The sequence below is a fragment of the Puma concolor genome, chromosome E2 (genome assembly GCF_028749965.1).
Source record: "Puma concolor isolate L17-30 chromosome E2, mPumCon1.1.hap2, whole genome shotgun sequence".
In the NCBI taxonomy this organism is placed as follows: Eukaryota; Metazoa; Chordata; class Mammalia; order Carnivora; family Felidae; genus Puma; species Puma concolor.
In genome coordinates, this window is record NC_141681.1 from 39,812,902 (window position 1) to 39,837,371 (window position 24,470).

The window sequence follows — 24,470 nt, forward strand, 5'->3', positions numbered from 1 at the left end:
TGAGGCCTTCCCAAGAGCTGGGCAGGAACAAACAAGAAACATAGACGCAGTCATCATGATGGTTGCCAGGTTGCCATCGTGTCAATGGTAATGAGCCAGGCACTCGACAGAACTGCAACGGGACAATCTGCTTGAGTTGGTGGTTTTGCTATGTTCATTTCGGATAGAGTTTCTCAACAGTGGCACTGTTGACGTTTGGGCTGTAGGATTTTTTGTTATGGGGGCTGTCCTGTGCATTGTAGGCCATTTAGCAACATCCCTGGTCACCACCCACTAGAAGCCAGGAGTACCCCAAGTTGTGGAACCAAAAATGTCTCCAGACATTGTGCAATCTCCCTGGGGAGCAAAATTGCCCACAATTGAGAACCATGGATTTTAAGCATGAATCTCATGGAGAACATCTCCCAGTTCTCCAAGAGACCCAGGAAACTGACCTTCCCACAGAAGCATCAAGGGTTGGTTTATGTGATGAGAGATCCTATAATAATTCAACGGGGGCTGTATTGTTGTTAGTGGATCGAAAAAGAATCTCCATCATCTCCAAGTTCCCTTTCTAGACTGACAACTTAAAGAAGGTGCCCCCTCTGGACTGGGCACAGGTTGGCAAGTGGAGTGAAGGTTAGATTTTGGCTCTCTTTCATCTCTGCTGAGCACTTTGTGCAGTGAACAACCTGCTCAACTGTATGCAATGACCTTGTAAGGAAAACTGTCTTCTGGGCTCAGAACTGGGAAATATTCCAAACCAAAGGCAAATAAATACATTCCGGGTTTTAGTTAGATGCAGTACTGCCCATTGGGAAAGTCTGCTCTATGCTTTACATGATGAATTCAGGAAAAAATGTAAATTGAGCAAGAAAGTTTGGACTCCAGACAAACACTGTGGCCAGGTGAAACCCTGTCCCTAATTGACACTGACGGTAGCCAGAGGCCCATGTGACCAGTGCTCCTTTCAGGGAGGGGTGGGGGAAGGGTACAGGGGGTTCAGGGCAGTCTTAATACCAGAGAATGAAAACCAGAAGGGACCCACTTTCTTAAACAGGAAATAGATACTCCAAAACCACTCCCTGGTCACAGCACAGAGAGCTGCTATGTGCTTGCCTTGGAACGCCTCTGATGCACTAATCCACATGCTCTGAGCTGGCTGTTCTCTCCCACGGAGAAGCTGCAGATTCAGTCTTTGACCTCACACACACAGTGCCCTGGGCTCAAGGTGCTGAGGAACCCCCAGCCCCCCAGCTGAGACTAACTATAAAAGCCTGTGGTGGAGACAAATCAGCCAAAAGAGATCAAAGTGGCTGGCTGGAGGAGGATAGGAGGAGGGAGGGATTCAAGGTAAGCCTTTGAGTGCTGTTTTGTTTGCTTTTTTAAACCTTGAGACTTAATTTGATGAAGCATTTGGGAGTTTTTGTTGCAATTTGGGTGGGGGGGAGGAGCTGTTGTTTGTTTTACAGTAAGTATTTTAAAGTTTTGTTAACACACGTACACTCACATATACTCTTTAAAGGGCCCTTACGTGCTGGCTGTTTCAAGTTCTCTGTACTTTCTTCTATTAATACCAGACTTCCAGGACAGCCCTGTGAGCTGACAGCCTGGCGAGAGGGGGCTTAGGGGAGGGCTCAGTAGACATTTGGTTGCCCCATAGTTCCTGCAGGCACCTGGCCATAGGCTCCAGACAAACCCCCTGGGTACCAAATAGACAATGCCTACTCTGGATCACAAAGCAGTTGGGATGATGAGATACCCCCCCATCAATACACGGGCAGGAGAAGGGCACGTGGGTCCCAGGTACAGCTTAGTAGTGACTTTGATGGGAAATAGGAACGGTTTTTGCCTCTGGGGTCTAGAGTTGTTTTTTTCATCGCAATCAAAGGAATTCAAAGAACAGTTCGACTCTAGGTGAGAAGACATTCCTACATTTTGTCAAACCCAGAAGAAGCCATCCATTTCCTGAATCCCTTTGGAATTTGTGGTTCGACAAATTAGAGAAATGGTGACATGATTGTTCTGTCTCCTGTGTCTAGCTGTGCTCCCCAGACAGCAAAAATCAAAACAAAGGCCAGGTGGTTTGACCTGCCTCCATAAGACCCTGGAGACCATGGGGACATGGAAACCACTAATAATTTCCACGTCTCTTCCCAAGGCCACTCCTGACCTCCGTCTATTTGTCTCTGATTGGAAGGTGTTACTGAGTTGTCCCCGTAGGATTCTGTCTTCTCCCCTTTCTGCCCCCTGCAGCGTCAGGGGTGGAGTTAGGGGTCAGGGCAACAGTAAGAACTAGGCTCATTTCAGAAATATTGTTTCTCTTAACTCCAGTTGCCCCTTTAGAAAGATTTTTGGCGTGATATTTTCCCCAGGGCCTTTGTAAGGCTGTTTTGATGCCTAGATTGGTTTTGTTTTGTTTGTTTCTTTCTAGCTGTATTTTATTTCATTTGGTGTGAGAGGTCTTGCGTTTTCTGGTTGTTATTGTTGTTATGTCTTTGATTTTGCTGATTTATTTTATTTATTCAGAGCTCTGCTTATTAAGGTGTGGGTGAGGGAAACTGGGACTCTTGGGAAATTCCCTCTTGTTGGCTTTGGAAAGGGGAGGGGAAGTTCTGACCTTGGCCTCCCAGTCAGGAAATAGCTAAAGAATTCCTAGCAGAATGCAAGAAAGACCTTTACCTAATGCATTTAGGGAAAGAGTTCCTGACAATGGAAAATTGAGCGTGCTTTCTTATTTTTTTTTTTTTACTGCTCTCTAACAATAGGTAACTTGCAAGTTTTCCAGCATGATTTTCTTCTTTTTTTTTAGTTTAATTATTTTTTATTTTATTTTTTAAATCTACTTCCAAGTTAGTCAGCATACAGTGCAATAATGATTTCAGAATAGAAAGCAGTGATTCATCTCTACATATAACACCCAGGGCTCATCCGAACAAGTGTCTTCCTTAATGCCTCTTGCCCATTTAGCTCATCTGTCCACCCACAACCCCTCCAGCACCCCTCAGTTTGTTCTCTATATTTAAGAGCTTCTTCTGTTTTGTCCCCCTCCCTGTTTTTATATTATTTTTGCTTCCCTTCCCTTATGTTCATCTGTTTTGTATCTTAAATTCTACATATGAGTGAAGTCATATATTTGTCTTTCTCTAATTTCACTTAGCCTAATACTCTCTAGTTCCATCCACGTAGTTACAAATGGCAAGATCTCATTCTTTTTTATTGCTGAGTAATACCCCATTGTATATATATACGCCACATCTTCTTTATCCATTCATCCATCGGTGGACATTGGGGTTCTTTCCATACTTTGGTTAGTGTTGATAGTGCTGCTATAAACATTGGGGTGCATGTGCCCCTTTGAAACAGCATACCTGTATCCCTTGGATAAATACCTAGTAGTACAGTTGCTGGGTCATAGGGTAGTTGTATTTTTAATTTTTTGAGGAACCTCCGTACTGTTTTCCAGAGTGGCTGCACCAGTTTGCATTCCCACCAGCAGCGCAAAAGGGTTCCTCTTTCTCCACATCCTTACCAATATCTGTTGTTGCCTGAGTTGTTAAATGTTAGCCATTCTGACAGGCGTGAGGTGGTATCTCATTGTGGTTTTAATATTTATGTCCCTGATGATGCATGATGTGGAGCATTTTTTCACGTGTCTGTTAGCCATCTGGATGTCTTCTTTGGACAAGTGTCTATTCCAGCATGATTTTCTTTCCTACCTAGATGGCCACCAAACCCCAACTCCCAGACTTTGCCATTTTTCTTAAATCTAATACATTAAGCTTTTCAAACACACACAAATTCCAGTGTAATTGGCAACCATGTGGAGAACAAATGTAGGAAATACTCTACGTGCTAGGAGATTCTAAATTACAGACTATGTAACTATGTATTTGTTTTCACTTGTAAAATCCACATTCTTTTAGTGTACAGTTCCACGTGTTTTGGCGAATGTGTGCTGTGGAACCATTAGCACGAGCAGAATACACCAGCATTTCCATCACCCCAAAATTACCCTCATTTTGCTCCTGTGTAGTAACCCCACACTTGACCTGAAACGATGCTGGTATGTTTTCCATCTTACAGTTTCGCCTTTTCAGAATGCCATTTAAATTGGAACATGCAGTATGGAACTTCTGAGTCTGGGATTCTTCTAACTTAACGCATTTGACCTCCATCCTTGTTACTGGGTCTGTAGTGGTTTGTTCCTTATTAGGACTGAGTTCCTTTTCATTTCGCTGTATGAATATACCGCACTTTGTTCATCCATTCAGCGCTTGAAGGACATTTGGACCGTTTCCAATTTTTGGTTTTTATGAATAAAGCTGTTATATGCATTTGTGAACAGGTTTGGTGTGAACAAAAGTCTTTATTTCCCCTGAGTAAGTACAAGTGAGGTTTCTGAGCCATATGGTGAGAGTATGTTCAGCTTCTTCAGACATTGTCCAACCATTTCTCAAATGGTTGTACCATTTTGCAGTGTGTGAGAGTCTCAGTTGATCTACATCCTCACCAGCACCTGGTATTATCACTTTTTGTTTTGGTTTGGTTTCTATAGCCATTCAAATAGGTGTGCAGTGGTATCTCATTCTAATTTTAATTTGCATTTCCCTAATGTCTAATGATACTGATCGTTTCCTACGTGCTTACTTGCCATCCATATATCTTCTTTGGTAAATCACCTACTGGAATATTTTGACCATTTTTAAATTGAACAGTTTATTTCCTTTTTGTTCAGTTTTGGGAATTCTTTACATATTCTGAATAAATATCTGTTTGTCAGGTATGTGATTTGCAAATATATGCCCCTAGCCTGTGGCTTTTTTTTTTCTTTTAAAAGTGTATCTCACAGAACAAAAGCTTAATTTTGATAAAGTCCAATTTTTCCTTTTTTTTTCCTTTCTGGATCATGCTTTTGGTGTCTATCTAAGGACTCTTTGCTTGACCCAAGCCCAAAGGTTTTTCCCAATGTTTTCTTCTAAAACTATTATACTTGGACGTCTTACATTTAGGTCACCAATCCATCGTTAGTACATTTTTGTATAAAACATGAGATCTACCTGGAGGTTCATTTTTTTACATATGGACATCTAGTTATTCCAGCACCATTTGTTAAAAACACTGTCCTTCCTCATCCTCTTTATGGAGTCTAAGCAGGGAGGTTTGATGAAGCATTTTTGAAGATGCTGCTGGAGTTTGTCTCAAGAAACAGGAGTAGAATGCATCATGGAAGAGATGATGAGTTTTCTGTTTCAAGAAAACTTCCATTGGCCAACGCAATCCCGAGAAAGAAGAACAAAGCCTGGGCATCACACTCCCGCATCTCAAACTATACAAAACTATAGTCATCAAAGGAGTATGGTATTGGCATAAAAACAGACACATAGGTAGGTGGAACAGAATCGAGAGTGCAGCAATAAGCCCACACGTATATGACCAATTAATTTACAACAAAGGAGCTGCGAACATGCAACGAGGAAAAGACAGTCTCTTTAATAAATGATGTAGGCAAACCAGACAGCCACATGCAAAAGAATGAAGCTGGACCACTACCTTACACTATGTATAAAAATTAACTCAAAATGCCTTAAGGACTTGAACATGAGACCTAAAACCACCAAAGTCCTAGAAGGACACAGGCGCTAAGTTCCTTGACATCGGTCTTACTGATGATTTTTTGTTTCTGACACAAAAAGTAAAGGCAACAAAAGCAAAAATAAACAAGCAGGACTTATTGTGGTGATCACAATATATACAAATATGGAATCACTCTATTGTATACCTGAAATTAAACTAATGTTCAATGTCAACAATATCTCAATTAAAAATAATATTAAAATTAAAAAGTAAATAAATAAAGAGGTACCTGGGTGGCTCAGTTGGTTGAGTGTCCAACTTCAGCTCAGGTCATGATCTCACGGCTCGTGGGCTCAAGCCCTGCATTGGGCTCTAGGCTGACAGCTCAGAGCCTGGAGCCTGATTCGGATTCTGTGTCTCCCTCTCTTTCTGCCTCTCTCTCTCTCTCTCTCTCTCAAAAATAAACATTAAGAAATAAATTAATTAAAAACTAAAAAAAATTTTTTTCTTAGTTTTTAATTAAAACAAGAAATAGAAAACTTCCCTAAGATGTGAAGAGTGGATGAATCAAAGCTCTTCAGTCACCTCAGCAGGAAAGGAGGAGAGAGCTGAGGGTTTGGGAGACAGGGGGTAAAGGGAGGGCAGAGGAGAGGCAGGACCTCTGGAGGCTGGGGTCTCAGGTGCTGGGAGTACCACCCGTACATCCTTCCAGGAAGCAGACAGGGGGGCAAAAGCAGACATGCAAGCACATGAACTAGAGAGAACACCGGTGAAGGATAAAGAAGAGGTTTCCAGAAAAGGTGGGGAGAGCCTGCGGGCTACTCTGCCCTAGGACACCTGGAAAGAGAGGGAGTGGGAAGAGCTGGGTAGAGAGTGTCAAACCGCAGAGCAGTTCCAGGAGAGCGTGGGCCAGGCCAGTGGGGAATCTCTGAGCCAAGGCCGCCTGTGGGGAAATGAGTGTGTCCCCTCTAAAATTCCTATGTGGCCACCTAATCCCAGTGGGATGGGATTTGGCCCTCCGGGAGGTACACAGGCCACAAGGGCGGGGCCCTCAGGAATGGGCTTCCGGCCCTTATGAGAAGAGGCCAGAAAGCGAGCGAGCTTTCTCTCTCTCTCGTGTGAGGACACAAGGAAAAGACCGTCTACAACTTAGAAGCCTCACCAGAGGCTAACTGTGCTGGTGCCCAATCTCAGACTTCCAGCCTCCAGGAGGGTCAGAAATCACTTTTTACTGTTTAAGCTCCCCTGTCTATAACCCGTTATGTCAGCCCCAACTAAGACATTGCCCAGGGTCCCACATCTCACAGGCATGGACCAGTATGAGCACCCTGCACACACAGACATTGGCTGGGAACAGCCCACAGGAAATAGGGCCTTGGCATGGAAGGAGTGAATTGAGAAAAGCAGTCCACCATGACCTCTTAGCATCAGATCCCACAGTGTGAGAGCTCAGTCCCGCAAGACCACCCCTCCCACTGCAGACATCAGGCACAAGTACAGGCTGTCCCCTGTGCTCCTGGCTGATTGGTTAGAGATCAGAGGTTTCAATGAACCCCTCCTTGGCTTCGTTTAATTTGCTATTATAAATAACATTTTTTCTAACATTCTTACACATTTACTTTGGTGGACACATGCCCTCATTTCTCTTGGATATACACTTAGAAGCAGCATTTCTAGGCCATGGGATGGCCTATGTTGAGCTCAGTAGACTCTGCCAGATGGTTTTCCAAAGTGGTTATATCAATTTATACTCCCTCCAGAACATACTTGCTCTATATCTTTGCCGACACTTGACATCGTCACCGTCTATAATTTTAGCAATTCTGGTGGGTATCAAATTCAGATTTTAACATTCAGTGTGCTGACCAAACGGAAAGGGCCTGTGAACCTGCAGGCAGCTAGTATGAAACCTTTGCACCTAAGGGCTGTTTGTGCCCTGCACAGGTACCACCCCCCCCCCCCCCCACACACACACGTGGAAGTCAGGCTCCTCGTCTTCTTCTTTGACCACTCATGGGGAGCCCTACTTAGTCCAGGGATCATTGCCCTGCACTGCTTTCCACCACTTCACCCCATATCCACCAGTGGTAATATTCCTGAATTATTGCATGCACAGTCCATGGTGTGTACTAGGTTATGATTATGATTATCATCATCAATCACCACTATTTGGATATGTGCAAATGCAAAAGGTACAAAGTCTAGAAGAAATAAAAAGATGTATAAGTGATCTGTTGCTGCATAACAAATTATCTCAAAATTGGGTGGCTTGACATAATAAACGTTTAGTATCTCACGTAGTTTCTGCGGGTCAGGAGTTGGGGAGGGGCTTCCCTGGATGGTTATGCCTCAAGGTCATTCAGAAGGTTGCAGTTAAAGTGTCATTCTAGGCTGCAGCCACCTCAGGGCTTCCCAGGGACTGGACAATCTCTCACGTGGCTGGCAAACTGGTGCTGGTGTTGGCAGGAGGGCCTCAGTCTCTCATGGCACGGCTTCTCCACATGGCTGCTTGGCCATCCTCATGACTAGGGAGAGTGAGTGATCCAAGAGAGCAAGTCACACACTGTCATTTCCACAATATCTGCTGGTTACACAGGTGCATCTTTCCAATGTGGGAGGGAACCAAACGAGGGTATAAAATGTGAGTCCCCCTCCCCTGGGTCCATGCCACCCATTTGCCCTTCCAGAGACAACCACTCTGACCAGTTTCTCGTGAATTCTGCCAGCAATAATTTTCACACACACGCAGGAGGTCTCACACACACACACACACACACACACACACACACTTTTTTGCACCTTACTTTTTTTGCTCAACAGATCTTGGAAATTCTTCCACATCAGGACATACAGACCTGCCTTCTTCCCTTTGCCTGTGGTAAGCCCTGCCATTGTATGGATGTGCCATAATTTACTTAACTAGCCCCCTGTTGATGGATATTTGGGCCGGCCCATTATTTCCCCACCATAAGCAAAGCTGCTATGAATAAATATGAGCATATATCCTTCTGCAAACATACAATAATGTGTAAGAATAAATTTCTGGGAGTGGATCAGCTGGACAAAAGGATCTGTGCCTTTCTCAGTGTGATAGATGTCGCCACATTGCCCACCATGCAAGTTGGATATAACGATTTGCATTCCCGGCAGCAAAGTTATGGATTTCATGAAGCTTTAAAGGGGAATGGCCAAAAATGTGGGGCATCTCAGGCAGCTCAGCAAGTAATTCAAGTGCAATATCAGCCATCCCCATCCTTTGAAGCCTTTCCTGGCTGCCCCAGCCCCATTTCTCAGCTGGAAAGCCTCCCCTGGCCCTCCCCCACACCACATGCTGGGCCTCTCTCTAGCTTGCAAGTTCCTTCCCTAAAATTCCCATTCTTGCCTTAAATGCAGCAGATGAAGAGTTGTTTGCCAGTCAGGCCCCAAAGGCTGACTTTTTGGTGCCAAAACTGTGCTCCAAGCTGTGTTATCCAACTACGACAGTTCTCACCTGCAATGACCTCTGTCCTCTGGGTGAACGGTTCTCGCTCCTCACAGATAGATGTTTTCACAGGTCTGCCCCCTGCTCAGCTCTGAGTCTCCCAAGGGCAAAGGCAGTGCTGTGTCCATCTCTGGCTCCACTGCTTGGCAGTGGCACAGTGTCCAATGACTGTTTGCTGAATGAATAAATGACCCAGAGGTAACTTTGTCAAACTAGTGCTGTCAGAGGCCTCTTGCTTTACCCTATTCTAGAAACTAGGTGTGTCTAGATCATTCTGAATGTTGTCTTTAGATGCAGCATTTATTTTATCCACCTGAAGCATTTTTCAAGGGATTATGTTTCTCTTCTCATTTTTCTCGTTTTCGCCTTTGGCCTGGTCAGAGCCTCATGGGGACACGCAGGATGGGAAGCAGGCACAATAATGCCCGCAAACATAAGGACGTGCAGACTTGTCAAACCTGGGCAAACACACACACAGAAAGGGATAAATATTGATGCTGCAGAGGCAGGGGTGTGGGGGAGAGGAAGCCACCGCTCTTTTGTGGTTTCAAATCCAATACTTCAGCAATCCTAAATCCAGCAATCTGGAGAGATTTTCTTGTGAAATCAGTTTCCAAACCTCTCAAGATCACCTCCTTTAAAATCAATCTCCATAACCATTCAAATAGAAATCTTTCCCAAATGTCCCACATTTCCACGGCTTTGAGACTCTGCCTTGGGTGATAAAGAAAGCAGCATGCAGAATCATGGGAATCAAACCAATTTGAAGTCGAGTTCATGACCTGCCCATTGTAAGTAGGACAACCACTGTTTCCTTTTTCTTCTTGTTTTCTCAACTTTTGGTTTTGAATATTTTCTTTTTTTTTTTTAATGCTTCTTTCTTTATTTTTGAGACAGGAGGAGAGCACAAGTTGGGAGGGGCAGAGATTGAGAGAGAGAGAGAGAGGGAGAGTGAGAGGGAGACACAGAACCCACAGCAGGCTCCAGGTTCCCAGCTGTCAGCCCAGAGCCCGATGGGAGGCTCAAACCCACGAACTATGAGATTATGACCTGAGCTGAACAGACTGAGCCACCCAGGTGCCCTACTGGTTTGAATATTTTCAAACCATAAGAAGAAAGGTGTGATGAACATCTGTAAGTCAGGGGTCAGCAAACTCCAATCTGTGGCCTGTTTTTGCATGACCTGTGAGCTTTATATTTTTAAGTAGCTAAAAAGAAAATCAAAAAGAGAAGGGCACCTGCATGGCTCAGTAGCTTGAGCATCCACCTCAGCTCGGGTCATCATCTCCAGTTCTTGAGTTCGAGCCCCACATGGGCTCTCTACTCTCAGCACAGCGCCCGCTTCAGATCCTCTGTCTCCCTCTCTCTCTCTGCCCCTCTCCAGCTTGTGCTTGCTAGCACTCTCTCTCTCAAAAATAAACATTAAAAAAGTTTTTTTAAAGAAAATCAAAAGGAGAATAATGTTTCATAACCTGATAGGACAGCAAACGTTAGGGTCCCTAGGTCAAGTTTGCCCATGGGCCTGAGCACCATCCAGGGCTGCTCTCACTGTGCAACAGCAGAGCTGAACGGCAGCCAGGGATCCTGGCTCACAGAGACTAAAATATTTACTATTTGACTGTACAGAAAAAGCCTGCCGACCTCTGACTTAGAGGCCTCACCTGTTAATACTTAGCCCCATTTGCTTTCCTCTCTTGCTGCAACATTTCTGTTGGTCTTGATACTTTGCCCTAAATGCTTTGTGTCTGCCTCATTTTCTTAGGCTCAAAGTGGGGAATGACAGGTCCAGCCTAAGGACAGATAATATAATATGAAGTATGAAGTATTTAGCACACAGTGCTTGGCACTTAGACAAACTTGAGAAGAAGATCCAAGATAAATGCCTGGTGTTTTCCACTGAGGTGATTGCCGGAACTGCTAACTTGAAAATCATAAGCCTTGGCAGTTTCCTGAAAGCCTGGTTCCTGAAGTCTGGAAGCCAGCTTTCCCTCAGAAAGGGCTTCTTACCCGAGGAACAAAAAAGCCTCAGGGAGACCTCATTTTTTCCACAGCTTGTGGCTTGGCTGAGTCAACTTCTGCCTTTCCCTGAGTCACGAGTTTTTCCTCGTATTTGGAGGAGCACAGCCCTCCACCCAGGTCCTCTCCACCCACAGCTGATCCCAGTTGGGAAGGGGTGGACAACTAGCTGGTCAGAGTCTGTGCCACCTCCAGGGGATTTCCCAGAGCTCCACCCAAATCCACACAATGTCAATGCTGGAAGGAAGGACAGACCAGGAGACTGAGGCCCCAGTGGGCCCTGGACCAGCACTGTGGCAAGGCTAGCTGGGGTCTCCCAGCCGCAGGACCTACGGGGTGTGCCTCCTCCCTCTGGTTTTGTAGAACCAGGGAAAGGCGTCCCTTCCTGGACATGTGCTCCATGCCAGGCGCAGTGCTGGGTGCCAGGGCGCTGTCTCAAACCAGAAAGCCCTGCCTTCAAAGGCTATCCAGTGCCCTTCCCATGGCTACCTCATGCCAGGCAGGGCCTATCTTCCCCAAGAGGCCCCTCTTGCTAGGATGTGGGGGACCTGGTGCTGAAGCACCCATGGAACCTGGCCTTGAAGGTTCTGCTCGAAGTCCCCCTCCAGCACCACTACCCCCTGGCAACCAGCAGTGCATACATTTGGGATGGCATTTTCCAGCGTCTCAAAGTCCCAACCGACCTCTCTGGTTATAAGTCAGCCTCTGGTGGGTGGGCCTTTCTCCTCCTCTGTACAGTATGGAGGCCAGGACTCATCAATTCAAGTGCTTATTCAACCGGAGGCACATAAATGGGTAAAGTAGGGCAAGAGGGGAACCACAGAGACAGGTGGGGACTGTAGTGAATGGGGTCATGTTCCACAGTGAGATGGGGGACCAGTGTTTTCAAATCCTCTGATTTAGAAGGTCAAAATCCTGATTTTTATATGAAATCTCTCAATATGAAATGTTGGCAATGCATTTTATAATGTTTAAGTACGTTTATGAGGCCATAGCTTCTGTCAGATGCTCAGTAAACACTGTCCTTGCTGAGGAGGTAATAGCAGAGAAGGTGATAGAGGTGGGGATGTGGGCTCTCCAAGGCCACAATCGGTGGCCCCCTCACTTGCCTACCACCTCCACCCTCTTCTTTCTCCAGGCCTCTCCGTCCCTTCTCCTCCCCTGCCTCATCCCCTTCCTTTCTACTAAGAAAGTCCTGGCCTCACTCCTCTTGGGCTTGGAGAGGCACATTCTCACCTCACAGGCTCCGCCCACACCACCCAGGAGAGCAGGTCACCAGGTCACCGCCACTCAGCTCCTGCCTCGAGCTCCAGCCTCCAGGCAGAGATCCACTCTGGCTCCTGCTGCTGTCTCCTGCCTCGGTCCTGGCCCGCAGATCCTGCATGGGCCTGAGCCAGCTCCTCTCCCAAGTGCCCAGGGTCTGCCCTATTTGGCAAGACAAACTGCATCTGACCCACAGACATTTACTGTGTTTCTACTAAGTGCTGAATTCTGATCTCAGCTCTGGAGACAAAGGAATGAATGAGAGGAGTATAGTCCAGCCCATGAGGCTCAGCCTAGGTGAGGGAGACCAGCCATGAACACGTAAACAAGTGATCTAATAAGATGCCTTCGGGCTGGAGAAATACTTTACAAAGTAATAAAACTGGGTGAGGTAGTTGAGGGTGATGGAGTGGAGGCAGGAAGCTGCTCTGGGTGGCCAGGGAAGCCTCTGAGGACATGGCAGTTTGAGCTGAGACTTGAACGCCAAAAATGCAGCCATGGGAAGATCTGGAGGCAAGGGAAGCGCAAAGGCCCAGAAGTGGTCTAACAGCCTTGGCGGTGGGAACAGTCTTGGGGTTTTGAGGAACAGGAAGAAGCCAGTGTGAGACGGAAGTGAGGGAGGGTACCAGAGGAAGTCTGAGACGGACCTCCTGGAGTGGTGAGGCTGGGAATTTCAGTCCAGGGTCCTAGAAGGCACGCGATGGTCTGGGTGGGGAGGTCCCTGCTGGAAATGTTGGAGCGGGTGGTGAGTACCTGGATCCCATTAAACTGGACTCAATCAATGTATGTTTGCAAGTTTCCACTATAAAAAAAGTTTAAAATTTAAAATAGATTAAATGCTGCTGATTTTTAATATTATGATTATTAATTTCCGGTGGCTGAGAGCAGATGACTGTGTCAGCTAGCAGCAGGGAAGCCAGCCAGAGGCAGCACACGGCACAATAATTCCACCGCCTCCCTTCCTCCTCCCATTGTTCGGGGGCCCGCAGCGAAGACGCGTCCACAGCGGGATGCGAGCAGCTAGGGTGCGGAGCTGCGGTGTTGCGTTCGGCAGGGGAAACTGGTGGCAGGAGACTGGGGGATTTAGACTGGAGAACCAGCCCTGAGAGATTCCGAAAAGTAATTTCATGCAGGTCCGGCCGATTCTAACTTGGGACACCCCGCCCGCGCACACTTCCTCCGCACTTGGGCTCTGAGCTTGGGGCGTCCAGGCTCCGCCCCCGCCCGCGCGCCCGGGCTCCGATTGGCGGAACCGCGGTGGGGGCGTGTCTGACTGGAGTGGGCCGGCCGCAGCGCAGGCCACAGGAGGGGCAGGGGCACCCAGACCCGGAGCGGAAAGCAGCGCCGGAGAGCGGGCTCGTAGACGGGCGCTGGGCAGGGTGCAGGCGCGCGGGGACCAGACGGAGGAGGTAAGTGCCCCCGGGCTGGCCGGGGCGCGCGGAGCAGGCGAGCAGTGTGTCCGCCGCCTCCAGTCTCCCCGGGCCGCCCTGTCCAGGTGGCTGCGGGGCTCTGGGCGGGAGCGCAGCCAGGGCCATCTCGGACTCTGACCCGAGCAGAGGCGCGGAGAAGGGCGCTTACTGCTGGTTGGGGGTGCTGGACGCGGGGTGGAGCCTCCAGGGGCTCCAGGGAGAGAGGGGTGAGCGCAGGTAAGAGAGCTGGGCAGTCAAAGCAAGCTCCCCGGGAATGCACGACGGGTGAGCGGAGGAGATCCGGAGGCGCCCCCGGATCTGCCCCCTGGGCGACAGGGATCTCTGCACGCCAGTTTTCCCGTGATGGTTCTGAGAGACCTGGCCTGACGCCATCGTCGTGGTCTCACTCCTTGGTCCCGGTTTTCGGGGTCTGCACAAGTGGACCAAGATAACTGCCCCAGTGGACTGGGAGGTGGGGGTGGGGGCGGTGGCAGTGTTTTCCAAGTGGCCTAGGTCCTCTCTGGCCTCTCACTGAGGAACAATCTGAACCCCGAAGCGTTGGAATTTGTGACTTTTGGCAGGAGTTGTTAAAGGAAATGGCTGGGCTTAATCTCCCATTTCACAGAGGAAGTCACCGAGGCAGGCCCATAGAGATAGTGCCAACCTGGAATGAACTGGAATCTCTTTCCCTCTCTCTCTCCCCGAACACGGAAGAGTTAGGCAGGGGAGTGGTGTCATCAGCCCTCTTTGCAGGTGTGAAAATGAAGGTTCTAAAGGTTCCAAGGTTCAGAGTCACTCTGAAACTTTATCTCCACAGTCCAAGGAAAATATCATTTGCAATTTGAGCAAAGTTGTTATCTCACCCCAGAGGGTCAGAAGCCAGCAAAGAGGGGACCATCCTTGCTGGGGTCTTTCTTGGCACACAGGTTCCACTTAGTACTGGGGTGTTCCTGGGCACATAATTTCCACTGGAGTCTGTGCTGGCCAAGCGATGACTCTAACTTCAGCCTGTGTCCCTGCACCCGTCAGCCCCAAGACAGGAGGTGAGGCAGCCCAGCTGAGCTTAAGGGACCTGCCTACACCACCCCAAGGGATCCCTGGGTTGGAGCTGGAGTGTACACAGGGGATCAGGCATTTGGAGAGGAGCCCTGCGCTCTGGACTTCAGGATTTCTGGTTCTGTCTTCGGTCAACAACAACAGCCTTCGGCAGCTCAGGGTTATTTTTGGAGCTGAGCCGTTGGGCAGTAATTTTGATGATGGAGGTGATACTTTCCCCAGTGGGGCTTTTATGAGGATTAAGTGAGATAATACTTATAATGTGCTTACTGTTGTACGTGGTGAGCTGTAAGCTCTTAGTTAATGGTGCCTCTGGTTTATTTTCCTTATTACTATTTTTTTCATGGAGAAGGGCCTCGAGGAAGCACAGGACTGGACAAGGCTGAGGGGTGGCCCCCTCTGGAAGGAGAGGACATTTGGATCATGGCACTCTCCTCAGTGTACTTGGAGAAAAACTCAGACCCTCATTTTGGCCTCTGGACCTTCAGGACTGGCCTCTGCTGGTCCCTTTGACCTTACGTCTTACCTCTCTCTCCTTCCTCTACAGCCTCCATGGGTCAGATTCTTGAGCTATTCCCAAGGCCCAGAACATTCTTTCCTTAGCCTTTGCATGACTGACTCTTTCACAGTATTAAGGTTGGTGCCAGGTTACTTCCTCACCAGACCTTGCCTCACCCCCACCCCCACCCCTGCTGTGCCAGGCAGATCCTCTGTCTTTTTCTTCATGGCACTTAGCACTCACAGTCAGAAATTACCTGTTGATTTACTTACTAGTCTGGCTGCCCCACCAGGAAGTCTGTTACTGAAGGGTCTGTCCCTAGTTCCTTGCTGTAACCTGGTGCAAAACACAGTAGGACTGTGTCTGGCACACGGTCAGACTTATAGTAAATATTTGGAAGGTGAAATCAAGCAGGTGTGGAAGCCCAATGGGCCTGGTTGGGGCTGGCGGGAAGAGGGGCTGGTGATGAATCAGCCTGGCCCCAGTCAGAAGCCAAAGGATAGTCCAAGGGGCCAGTATCCTTATTCCCCCTCTCTGTGATCTTGGCCAGGTTCCTCCCTCTCTTATAAGCAGTGTCCCCAACTGTAACTCTAACAGAAGGATGGAGCTGGTGTCCCTCCTAGGTCCTGTTTTCCAGGGTTCCCAGGGTGGGGCCCCAGACATCTCTCTCAAAACACAAAGGCTGTTTCTGAGTGGAAGAGAGGAGAGAACAAGTTCCCTCAGGACACAGCCCCGTGTCAGGTGCATCCCTGGAGGAGTTGTATTATGCATTTGACAGTATGGGGTAGTATAGATCAGGGGTCTGCAAACTTTTTCTATAAAGGGCCAAACGTAAATATTTTAGGCTTTGCAACCAGCCTCTGTTGTCATGTTCCAATGACTTTTATTTAGAAAAGCCGGCAATGGGTCAGACTTGAGGTAGGTTTGACAGACACCTCGTCCATCATGCACAGAACCCTGGCCATCCAGCAACACTTGGAGCATGTTTCCCCAGACCCCGGTGCTCACTGAGCACCTTCAGCCCAGCTCAGGTGGTGGGATCACTTGTGTTCAAGAGGGCCAGCCCAGGAGCCTGGCACCCTCCCAAACCTTCCAAAAACAAACAAACAAACAAACAAGCAAACAACAACAACAACAACAAAACCAGGTCTATTAATTTCCCTGCTGTCAGATACTGACCAACCCTCCAGGAATGTCCCCCCTCTGTCAGCACCCTGGGTGCTGGGTACCACAGCGGAGGCCGCACAGGCACTATCCCAGTGCCAGAGGCTGTCCGGAGGCAGGCTAGTCCCAAGAGGAATGGGGTCAGCTCTCCCCTCCCCTGTCCTAAAGGAGAGAGATTTACTTCTTTGGTGAGAACGGTAAAAAGAAGGATTCCCCATCTGCTTGGGTGAAGGGCTGCCATATTTACCAAGAAAAATGTCCAGGCCATGTCAAACCAGGGTGTGACATTATGGTTGTGGGAAGGGAGGGCAGATATGGAGAGAACCCCAGGAGAATGTTGTCTGCCCAGCCCCTCACCCAACCTGGGACCCACTATAGGCTCATGGAGGAGAAGGGCATGTGAGCCTTCTGGATGCCCCAGTCAGTGTGTGGGATCAGCTCAGGGCCCAAATCCCTTTCACAAACACCCCCACACTTCCTGGGCCACATTTTGCTGCCAGCAGCTGAACAGGGGCCACGAGGGCCTGGAGAGGGTCAACGCCTGGGGACGAGCAGTATGGGAGTCTTGCATGGGGCATCCTGGTGCCCCTACAAGGGACAAGGAGACAGAGTTGTAGGCCCTCCCCTGCCTGAACCTCTCCCCTCCCTGGGTGCTGCCCTTCACTTTCTCCATGCCTCCCACCTGGGTAGCGCCAGGTCAGAGTGGGGACCTGGGCAGGCTGGCCCCTTAGAGCTCACCAAACCCCACAGAGCCAGGTGGGGGCCATCTGCTGTCTTCTGTCCCGGCACAAAGTCTGTCTGCTTCAGCTGCCAAACGTGTTAAGCCTCAGTCTGTGGTGGTAAGATTGGGTTTTCATCCAGTTTTGCCAGGCAGCCTGACACACAGGTGTGCTTGGAGGAAACAGATAGCACTCTTTGCTCAGGGCTCCTGGCATCTCCTGTGTCCCTGGACCCTGACGCTGTGTGGTCAGGGGAGGCCCCGCCTGGTGACCCACTGTATGCGCTGCAGGCCAGAGCTCCCAGCCAGTAAGCTCAGAGCTCCTGAAGCAGACACTGTCCTGACCTCTTTTCTTTTTGAGGACCTTACATTTAGAGAAAGAAAAAGAAGCTCATTTTCCCACTTCTCAGAACTGGCTGGTATTGTGATTTTATCACATTGCTGCTGCTTTTTCTAAATAAAAGAAAGAAAATATCATAGATAAAGGTGCAGTCCGACTTGATCCCTCCCATTCCTGGTCACATCCAGGTCACCCTTCCCCAGGCCACTTTCTGCTGACTTTGGTTTGGGTTTATCATTTTTTTTTTTTAAACCTCGACATTTTTAAGTGTACAGTTCAGTGGAATTAAGTGTATTTCCATTGTTGTGAAACATCTCCAGGATTCTTTTCATCTTGCAAAACAAACTCTACACCCATTAAATAACAACTCTGGGCAACCACTTTTCTACTTTCTGTCTCTATGAATTTTACTACTTGGAAGTGCCTCGTGTAAGTGGAGCCATGCTGTATATTTGTGACTGGCTTATTTCACTGAGCATAAATGTCTCCAAGGTTCATCCATGTTATAGCAGGATTTCCTTCCTTTCTGTGGCAGAACAGTCTTCTGTTGCACATTTTGTCCACCCATCGATGGACACTTCTACCTCTTGACTATTGTGAATACCACTTGGAGACCCTGCTTTCAGTTGTTCTGCTATACACCCAGGAATGGGATTCCTGGATCATATGGTATTTCTATTTTTAATTTCTCGAAGAACCTCCATCCTCTTTTCCTTAGTGCTCCACCAACTTATATTTCCAGCAACAGTGTGCCAGGGTTTCAACTTCTCTGCATCCTTGCCAACACTTGTTATTGCCTGGGGTTTCGGGGCTTTTTTTTTTTAAATAGAAGCCACCCTCATGAGTGTGAAGTTCCATCCTGTCCCTCTTTATTCAGAGATCTAGATCTTGAACACTTTTGAAATGCTGTGTGATGTCTGCATATATAGTGTCACACACCAGTCAGCAGGTTGCTTTTTCCACTCACCGTTTGATGTTGACCCACATAGATTGGCTGAGTCATAGTTACAGCTGACAGTATTCCCTTGTACGAGTGGACCTGGCTATTGGACCTGTTCCCCTGCTGCTGTTCCCCTGCTGCTAGACATCTCTCTTGTCTCCACTGCAGGCACTACATTCACTGCATTTGGTGGTCTCTTTCTACTGAGCTCTGAGCTCTTCCGGTGCAGCCATCATCCAGCCCATCCCAGGGTCCCAGCATGCAGCCCAAGGGCTGGAGGGTGGCCTCTGGAATTTTGCCAGGCTATCCACAGCAGGGACCCAGTAATCAGTCCTGGCAGGAGAGCCCCAGGCTGTCACCAATAATCAGCTAGGTTTGCAACACACAGCCAAGATTAGCAACATAAAAATAGTTGTTCTTTCGTAAGGTGGTGTGGGCAGCGCTTCTCAGGATGCCTTGTGGTCTGAAGGGGGCACGTGGTATGTGACTCAGGGGGCCGAGCACCCCTCTTGTGCAGTGTGTCCGACCCCCATACGGGGCCCTGCTCTAGCTTCCCACGAGCGGTCTGACATACAGAACTGCACTGTGGTGACCCAGAAATACCACATGTGTGATCAGCTTGGCCAGGGTCATGCTGTGTGTGCCTGTACACATGGTGCTGGCAGTGACATCAGCTGTTACCTGCTTCCTCTTCAGAAGTAAGAGCTAACTCATGCACGGTGGGTGTCTGGGAGCTTCGGAAAGGTCCCTTCGTTCACTAGCGACTTACAAAACACTTAGCACTGTTCCAAGCACTGGGGATACTGTAGCAAACAAGAAAAGGCTCCTACTCTCATGCAGCTTACAACTGAGTGAGGAAAATAGAAAACACATAAGCAAGTGATAGATAGACAAGAAAATATAAAGTCCTAATAAGTCCTGTAAAAAAAAACCAAAACAGGGTAACATCTTCGAGAAAGGGTCAGCAAACTTTTTCTGTAAAGGGCCAGAGAGTAAATATTTTAGGCTTTATGGCCTATAGTCTCTGTCACCACTAGTCATCCCTGCCTTTGCAGCATGAAAGCAGCCACAGACAATTGTAAATGAATGAGAGTGACCATGTTCCAATAAAACTTTATGTACAAAAACAGGCCATGGGCCAGACTTGGCCCTCAGGCCATAGTTTGCCAACCTTGTCCTGGGTCTGGGGAGAAGCTACCTGAGCTGGGGTTGTCAGAGACCCTTTCTGAAGGGAGATAAGAGCTGAGAGGTCTCAGGAGGGAGTCACAGGAGGGAGCCAGCATGGGAGAGCCTATCTCAGGCAGGCATGATAGCGCCTTGCTGCAGATTCAACGGGGTAGCTGTGTAGTGAGAAGCAGGCAGCCTCTGGCTCAGTGTGAGAGAGAAAAATGGCGGAGCTTGCTTATGGGCTGAATGTTGGAGGTACAGGAAAGAGGAAATTCAAGGATGAGTCCTAGATTTGGGTGAATGGTTCTGTTTATGGAAAAGAAGAAAAGCTGGAGGAAAAAGCTGGGTTTGTGTTGGGCATGTTGAATTCGAGGACCTTTTCTTAGATGAGCGGGTGAGAAATCACGTGAGCAGGTGGACACCCACAGCTCAGAGAGAAACCAGGACCGGAGGCTTGACCTGGGGAGTCAGTAGTGTTTGGGTGGCCTTCAAAGCCATGAGTCTGGAGGATCAGGGGAATATGTGTGGACAGAGCACAGGGGGCCTGCATGAGACCTGGGCCACTGACATTTTGTGCTTGGCAGGGGAGGACAGAGTGGGCCTCACACTCCACGGAGAAAGGCACTGTCTCCCGGGGTACAAGCTCTGGGCCCCCTACTTACTCACAGAGCCTCACTTTCCCTCCTGTCAATGTGGGATTCTACCTCCTAGGATTGGTGTGAGGATTAAATAAGATGTTCATGCTTGACGTGCAGAAAGCACTCAGCACATGGTACCTGTGATGATGGCAGTGGTGACCACTGAGCTCACAGGCTGTGTGAGTGGGTTGCAGGTCTGTGATGGTTTGGCTTGATGGATGGGGGAGTCAGTGGTGGGTTAGGTATGCAGACCCCCATGGCCTGGCACTTGGTGTCCTGGTACATGCACCTGTGCCCTTCCACCTGGGGCAGGCCCAACGTGCCAGGTCCTCAGTGCCCCTGGAAGCCCCTGATGGGAGTTGGGGCTCAACTGGGGCGGTCAGCGCTGAGACGCGTTCTACCCTGTATCCCAAGGCTCCCCAGGGAATCGAGCCCCTACTGCCCACAGTGGTAGCCTGGCGCAGCCACACGTCCCATCCCCAGCCGACTTCCTCATGCCCCTCACGGGGGAATCCCCCTTCATCTCTCCATAGCTAAGAGTTGGCTTCTGGGACACCGAGTTTGGTTGGTTGGGTGGCTGTCTAGGCCCTCTGGGTCGCAGTAGGGTAATGAGTGGCTTGTCTGGCTGGGTGGGTTCAGTGAGTTGGCGGGGCGGGCAGTGTGGTCCCACCACCACTCCCCCCCCCCCCCCCCCCACCTCCCGCTCCCTGCTTACCCCCGGCTGTGCCGGGCAAACTGATGCCTCCCTCACCTGCTGCTCCTCCCACAGCCAGGCTGCCAGAGAAGATGGTGGATTACCTGGCCAACACGGAGATCAACAGCCAGCGCATCGCCGCGGTCGAGAGCTGCTTCGGGGCATCCGGGCAGCCCCTGGCCCTGCCAGGCCGGGTGCTGCTGGGCGAGGGCGTGCTGACCAAGGAGTGCCGCAAGAAGGCCAAACCGCGCATCTTCTTCCTCTTCAATGACATCCTGGTGTACGGCAGCATCGTGCTCAACAAGCGCAAGTACCGCAGCCAGCATATCATTCCGCTGGAGGAGGTGACGCTGGAGCCGCTGCCCGAGACCCTGCAGGCCAAGAACCGCTGGATGATCAAGACGGCCAAGAAGTCCTTCGTGGTGTCGGCCGCCTCCACCACGGAGCGCCAGGAGTGGATCAGCCACATCGAGGAGTGCGTGCGGCGGCAGCTGCTGGCCACGGGCCGCCAGCCCAGCACGGAGCACGCGGCGCCCTGGATCCCCGACAAGGCCACAGACATCTGCATGCGCTGCACGCAGACGCGCTTCTCGGCCCTCACGCGGCGCCACCACTGCCGCAAGTGCGGCTTCGTGGTCTGTGCCGAGTGCTCCCGAGAGCGCTTCCTCCTGCCGCGCCTGTCGCCCAAGCCCCTGCGCGTCTGCAGCCTCTGCTACCGCGAGCTGGCCGCCCAGAAGCGGAAGGAGGAGGAGGAGGAGGAGGAGCAGAGCGTGGGGTCCCCCCGGCAGCCGGCCTACCTGGCCGGGGCCATCTGCGGAGCATCCAGCGGGGACGATGATGACTCTGACGAGGACAAGGAGGGCAGTGGGGACGGCGACTGGCCCAGCCACGTGGAGTTCTACGCCTCCGGCGTCTCCTGGTCGTCCTTCCACAGCTGACCCGAATCTGCAGCTGTGCGGGAGGGCCTCCCAGGTCCCTTCTGCATCCAGTCAGACTCCATTGCCCGTGCTCCTGAGAGAACAGAGTTCCCAGACTGCCCAGCAGCCCCCAGGACCCTGCCCCGTGGGTGGCAGGCGCAGTGGGAATGGCTCTTTCTCTCTCGGCCCCCAGTGCCTTTGGGCTGGACGTTGGCAGCCTCTGCTCCACTTCAGGTAATTCTCTTTCCAGTTAGCAAACTCAAACACTTTGGCCTCTTGGGAACAAATTTATTTCTCAGCCCTATGAGCTGTAGCCCCAGATGACCCCTTGAACTAGACAACCCCGGGTACCTGTCAGGACCAGAGGGAAGGTAGGACTGGAGCGAGGTCCCCTGTTCTCTGAGGACGTGCACCACAGCACCTGGCCCTGGGACAAGCACACCCCCAGGGAAGACTGGGAGCCCTAGAAACCACGGTCTGCCCGTGCACCTTGCTGAGGCCCACCGGCCTGGGTGGCCTTGTCAGGCCAGGCATGTGGGCTCACCTTGAGCCAGGCAAGAGAGCCATGCTCCGAGTACCCACCAGGCTTGGTGCAGCCTGACTCCTGGGGGTCCAGGGCAGTCTGCCCAGGCCTCTGGCCCCATCTCACCTCTGTCCAGCTGTCCAAGAGTCTGATGCCTCTCAGTCCAGCCCTCCTCTCTCCCTGTGGCTGGGGAAGGCAGCGTTTTCTGTTAGGACTCTTCACTGCAAGTGACAGAAACCCTACCCAGACTGATTTAACAATAAAAAGAACGTTTATGGACTTGTGTGGTCAAAAAGTTCAGGAGGATTTTGCTTCAGACATGGCTCGTGAGGGGCTGAAACCATGCTGGTGGCAAATGTCAACAATTGTGTACCACGCTGGGTGTTCCTGGGAACACTGGCAGCTTAGTGGGGTCAGACATTCACACCACGTGGATGTGTTCTTGGCTGGTTCCCAAGGAAACCTCGCCATCCATCTGGGTACTCTAACCATGGCCCAGCACCTGTAGCCCTGCTCACGTGGTGTGAGTCATCTAAGTGGATGGACAGCGAGTAAACACGGAGCCACTTGTCCAGCTCTGCCTGGGCCTTCCAGGCTCAAAGCTCTCCCATGTGGCCTCCTGCCTGGCCTGCTCCTGGGGGTCGTGTCACTGAGTGGGAGAGCCCCAAGTGCAGCGACTGGCCTTGCTCAGAGCGAGTGTGTTGGGACTGGAGCTTGAAGGCCAGCCTCCTGATGCCTGGCCTGCAGCTAGCCATAGGGTTATGGGTCCTTTGATGGTCTCCTGCATTTGCTTCTGACCTGTGGCAGAAGAGGGGAAGATCACTGTCAGCTAGAAGTAGTGACTCTGGGGGAAGGAAAGCATCCCCTAGCCCTCATGGCACAGTGGGCTCTGGCCAGGATCGGAGGTCTCAACCCCATTATCTGGGCTCCAGGCCCTAGGTGAAGAATTGCCCTCTGCCAGTTCTCAAATCCTCACGTGCAAATAGAATCCTGAGGGTCTGGTTAGAATGCCACCTCTGATTTGGCAGGTCGCTGGATCCCAGGGACGGCAAGCCTCCAGCCCAGTGAGGGAGGATAGAAGAGGTAAAGTGTGAGGCACCGGGGCCTGCCTATGGCCTTTCTGTGCAGGCAGAGGAAGCAGGTGGGAGAGGGTCAGAGGTACTTCTGAGAACGTGTTGGTTTTCAAGCCCTTGGTCTCCCTGAGCCACACAAACTGGTCCAGGTTGGTTCTGCCTGGGCGGAGGGCTCAGGGCAGGACACATCACAGGATGAGAGACAAATTCCTAAAGACAGATCAGATACCCTCTCACAGCCAGGCCAGGCAGCCCCATCCCTTCACCCCAGAGCTGGTGCTAGGGCGGGGAGTGCCCAGCTCCAGCCACTGGCCTCTCGATCACAGCCGCACTCTCCTGGAGCCTCCCTTGCCTGGTAGAGGGGAGTAGAAGCAGCAGGGGCAGCATTCACTTGGACAGGAAGGATGCCTGCAATGGATCCTGGGCACTGCCAGCCTTCTCTACAGGTGCCTGACACGGGGGCACAGAGCACAAGACCCAGGCATGCAGGGCAGGTAACCAAGGTCCATGCCTTCCTCACCAGGGCTGGGCAAGTGGTGCCTTGTCCCTCAACCTGGGACCCTTAGACCTGCTCTCCTTGTACCTCCCCCCACCCAGGACTGGGAGAGGGTGGCTGCTTCCTTGAGCCCCAAGGTGTTAGGTACAGCCTGTAAGGACCCAAGGGCTTGAGTGGCCAGCAACCTTTGGAGGGCTTTCATTCATGCAGATTCATTGCTCTGTGCCATGCCAGGTGCTGAGGACACAGCTGTGAGTAACACAAGGTCCCCACTCTTAAGGTTTCTCCTCTGGCGGAGGAGACAGGCACAGAAGCTGGTGCTGTAGGTCCTAGTATGTGCTGTGATGGGACAGGGACTGAGGTATGACATAGTGGGCAGGTGGAGGGCAGCACGCCACAGAGGCAAGCTCCCTGTGATTGGTGAGAGTGTCAGCAATGCCATATGGGGAGATGGTGTTCCAGTCAGAGGGAATGACAAGTGCAAAGGCCCTGAGGAGGAGAGGAGTCCATGTGTTCTGGA

General features: G+C 50.4%; 1 protein-coding gene across 3 annotated transcripts; it reads left to right on the forward strand.

Moving 5' to 3' along the window:
* The first annotated feature begins 1,069 nt into the window (after positions 1–1,069).
* PLEKHF1 (pleckstrin homology and FYVE domain containing 1) lies at positions 1,070–22,660 on the forward strand. 3 transcript variants are annotated; one of them, XM_086689535.1, is made up of 2 exons: positions 1,070–1,332; positions 21,017–22,660. In XM_086689535.1, exon 2 carries the CDS (start codon positions 21,034–21,036, stop codon positions 21,877–21,879), a length of 846 nt encoding a protein of 281 aa, XP_086545661.1. In that variant the 5' UTR covers positions 1,070–1,332; positions 21,017–21,033; the 3' UTR covers positions 21,880–22,660. The 3 variants fall into 3 exon arrangements, with proteins under 3 accessions (XP_086545661.1, XP_086545662.1, XP_025770509.1); XM_086689536.1 differs by lacking the exon at positions 1,070–1,332 and adding an exon at positions 12,657–13,061; XM_025914724.2 differs by lacking the exon at positions 1,070–1,332 and adding an exon at positions 13,285–13,725.
* The last annotated feature ends 1,810 nt before the right edge of the window (positions 22,661–24,470 follow it).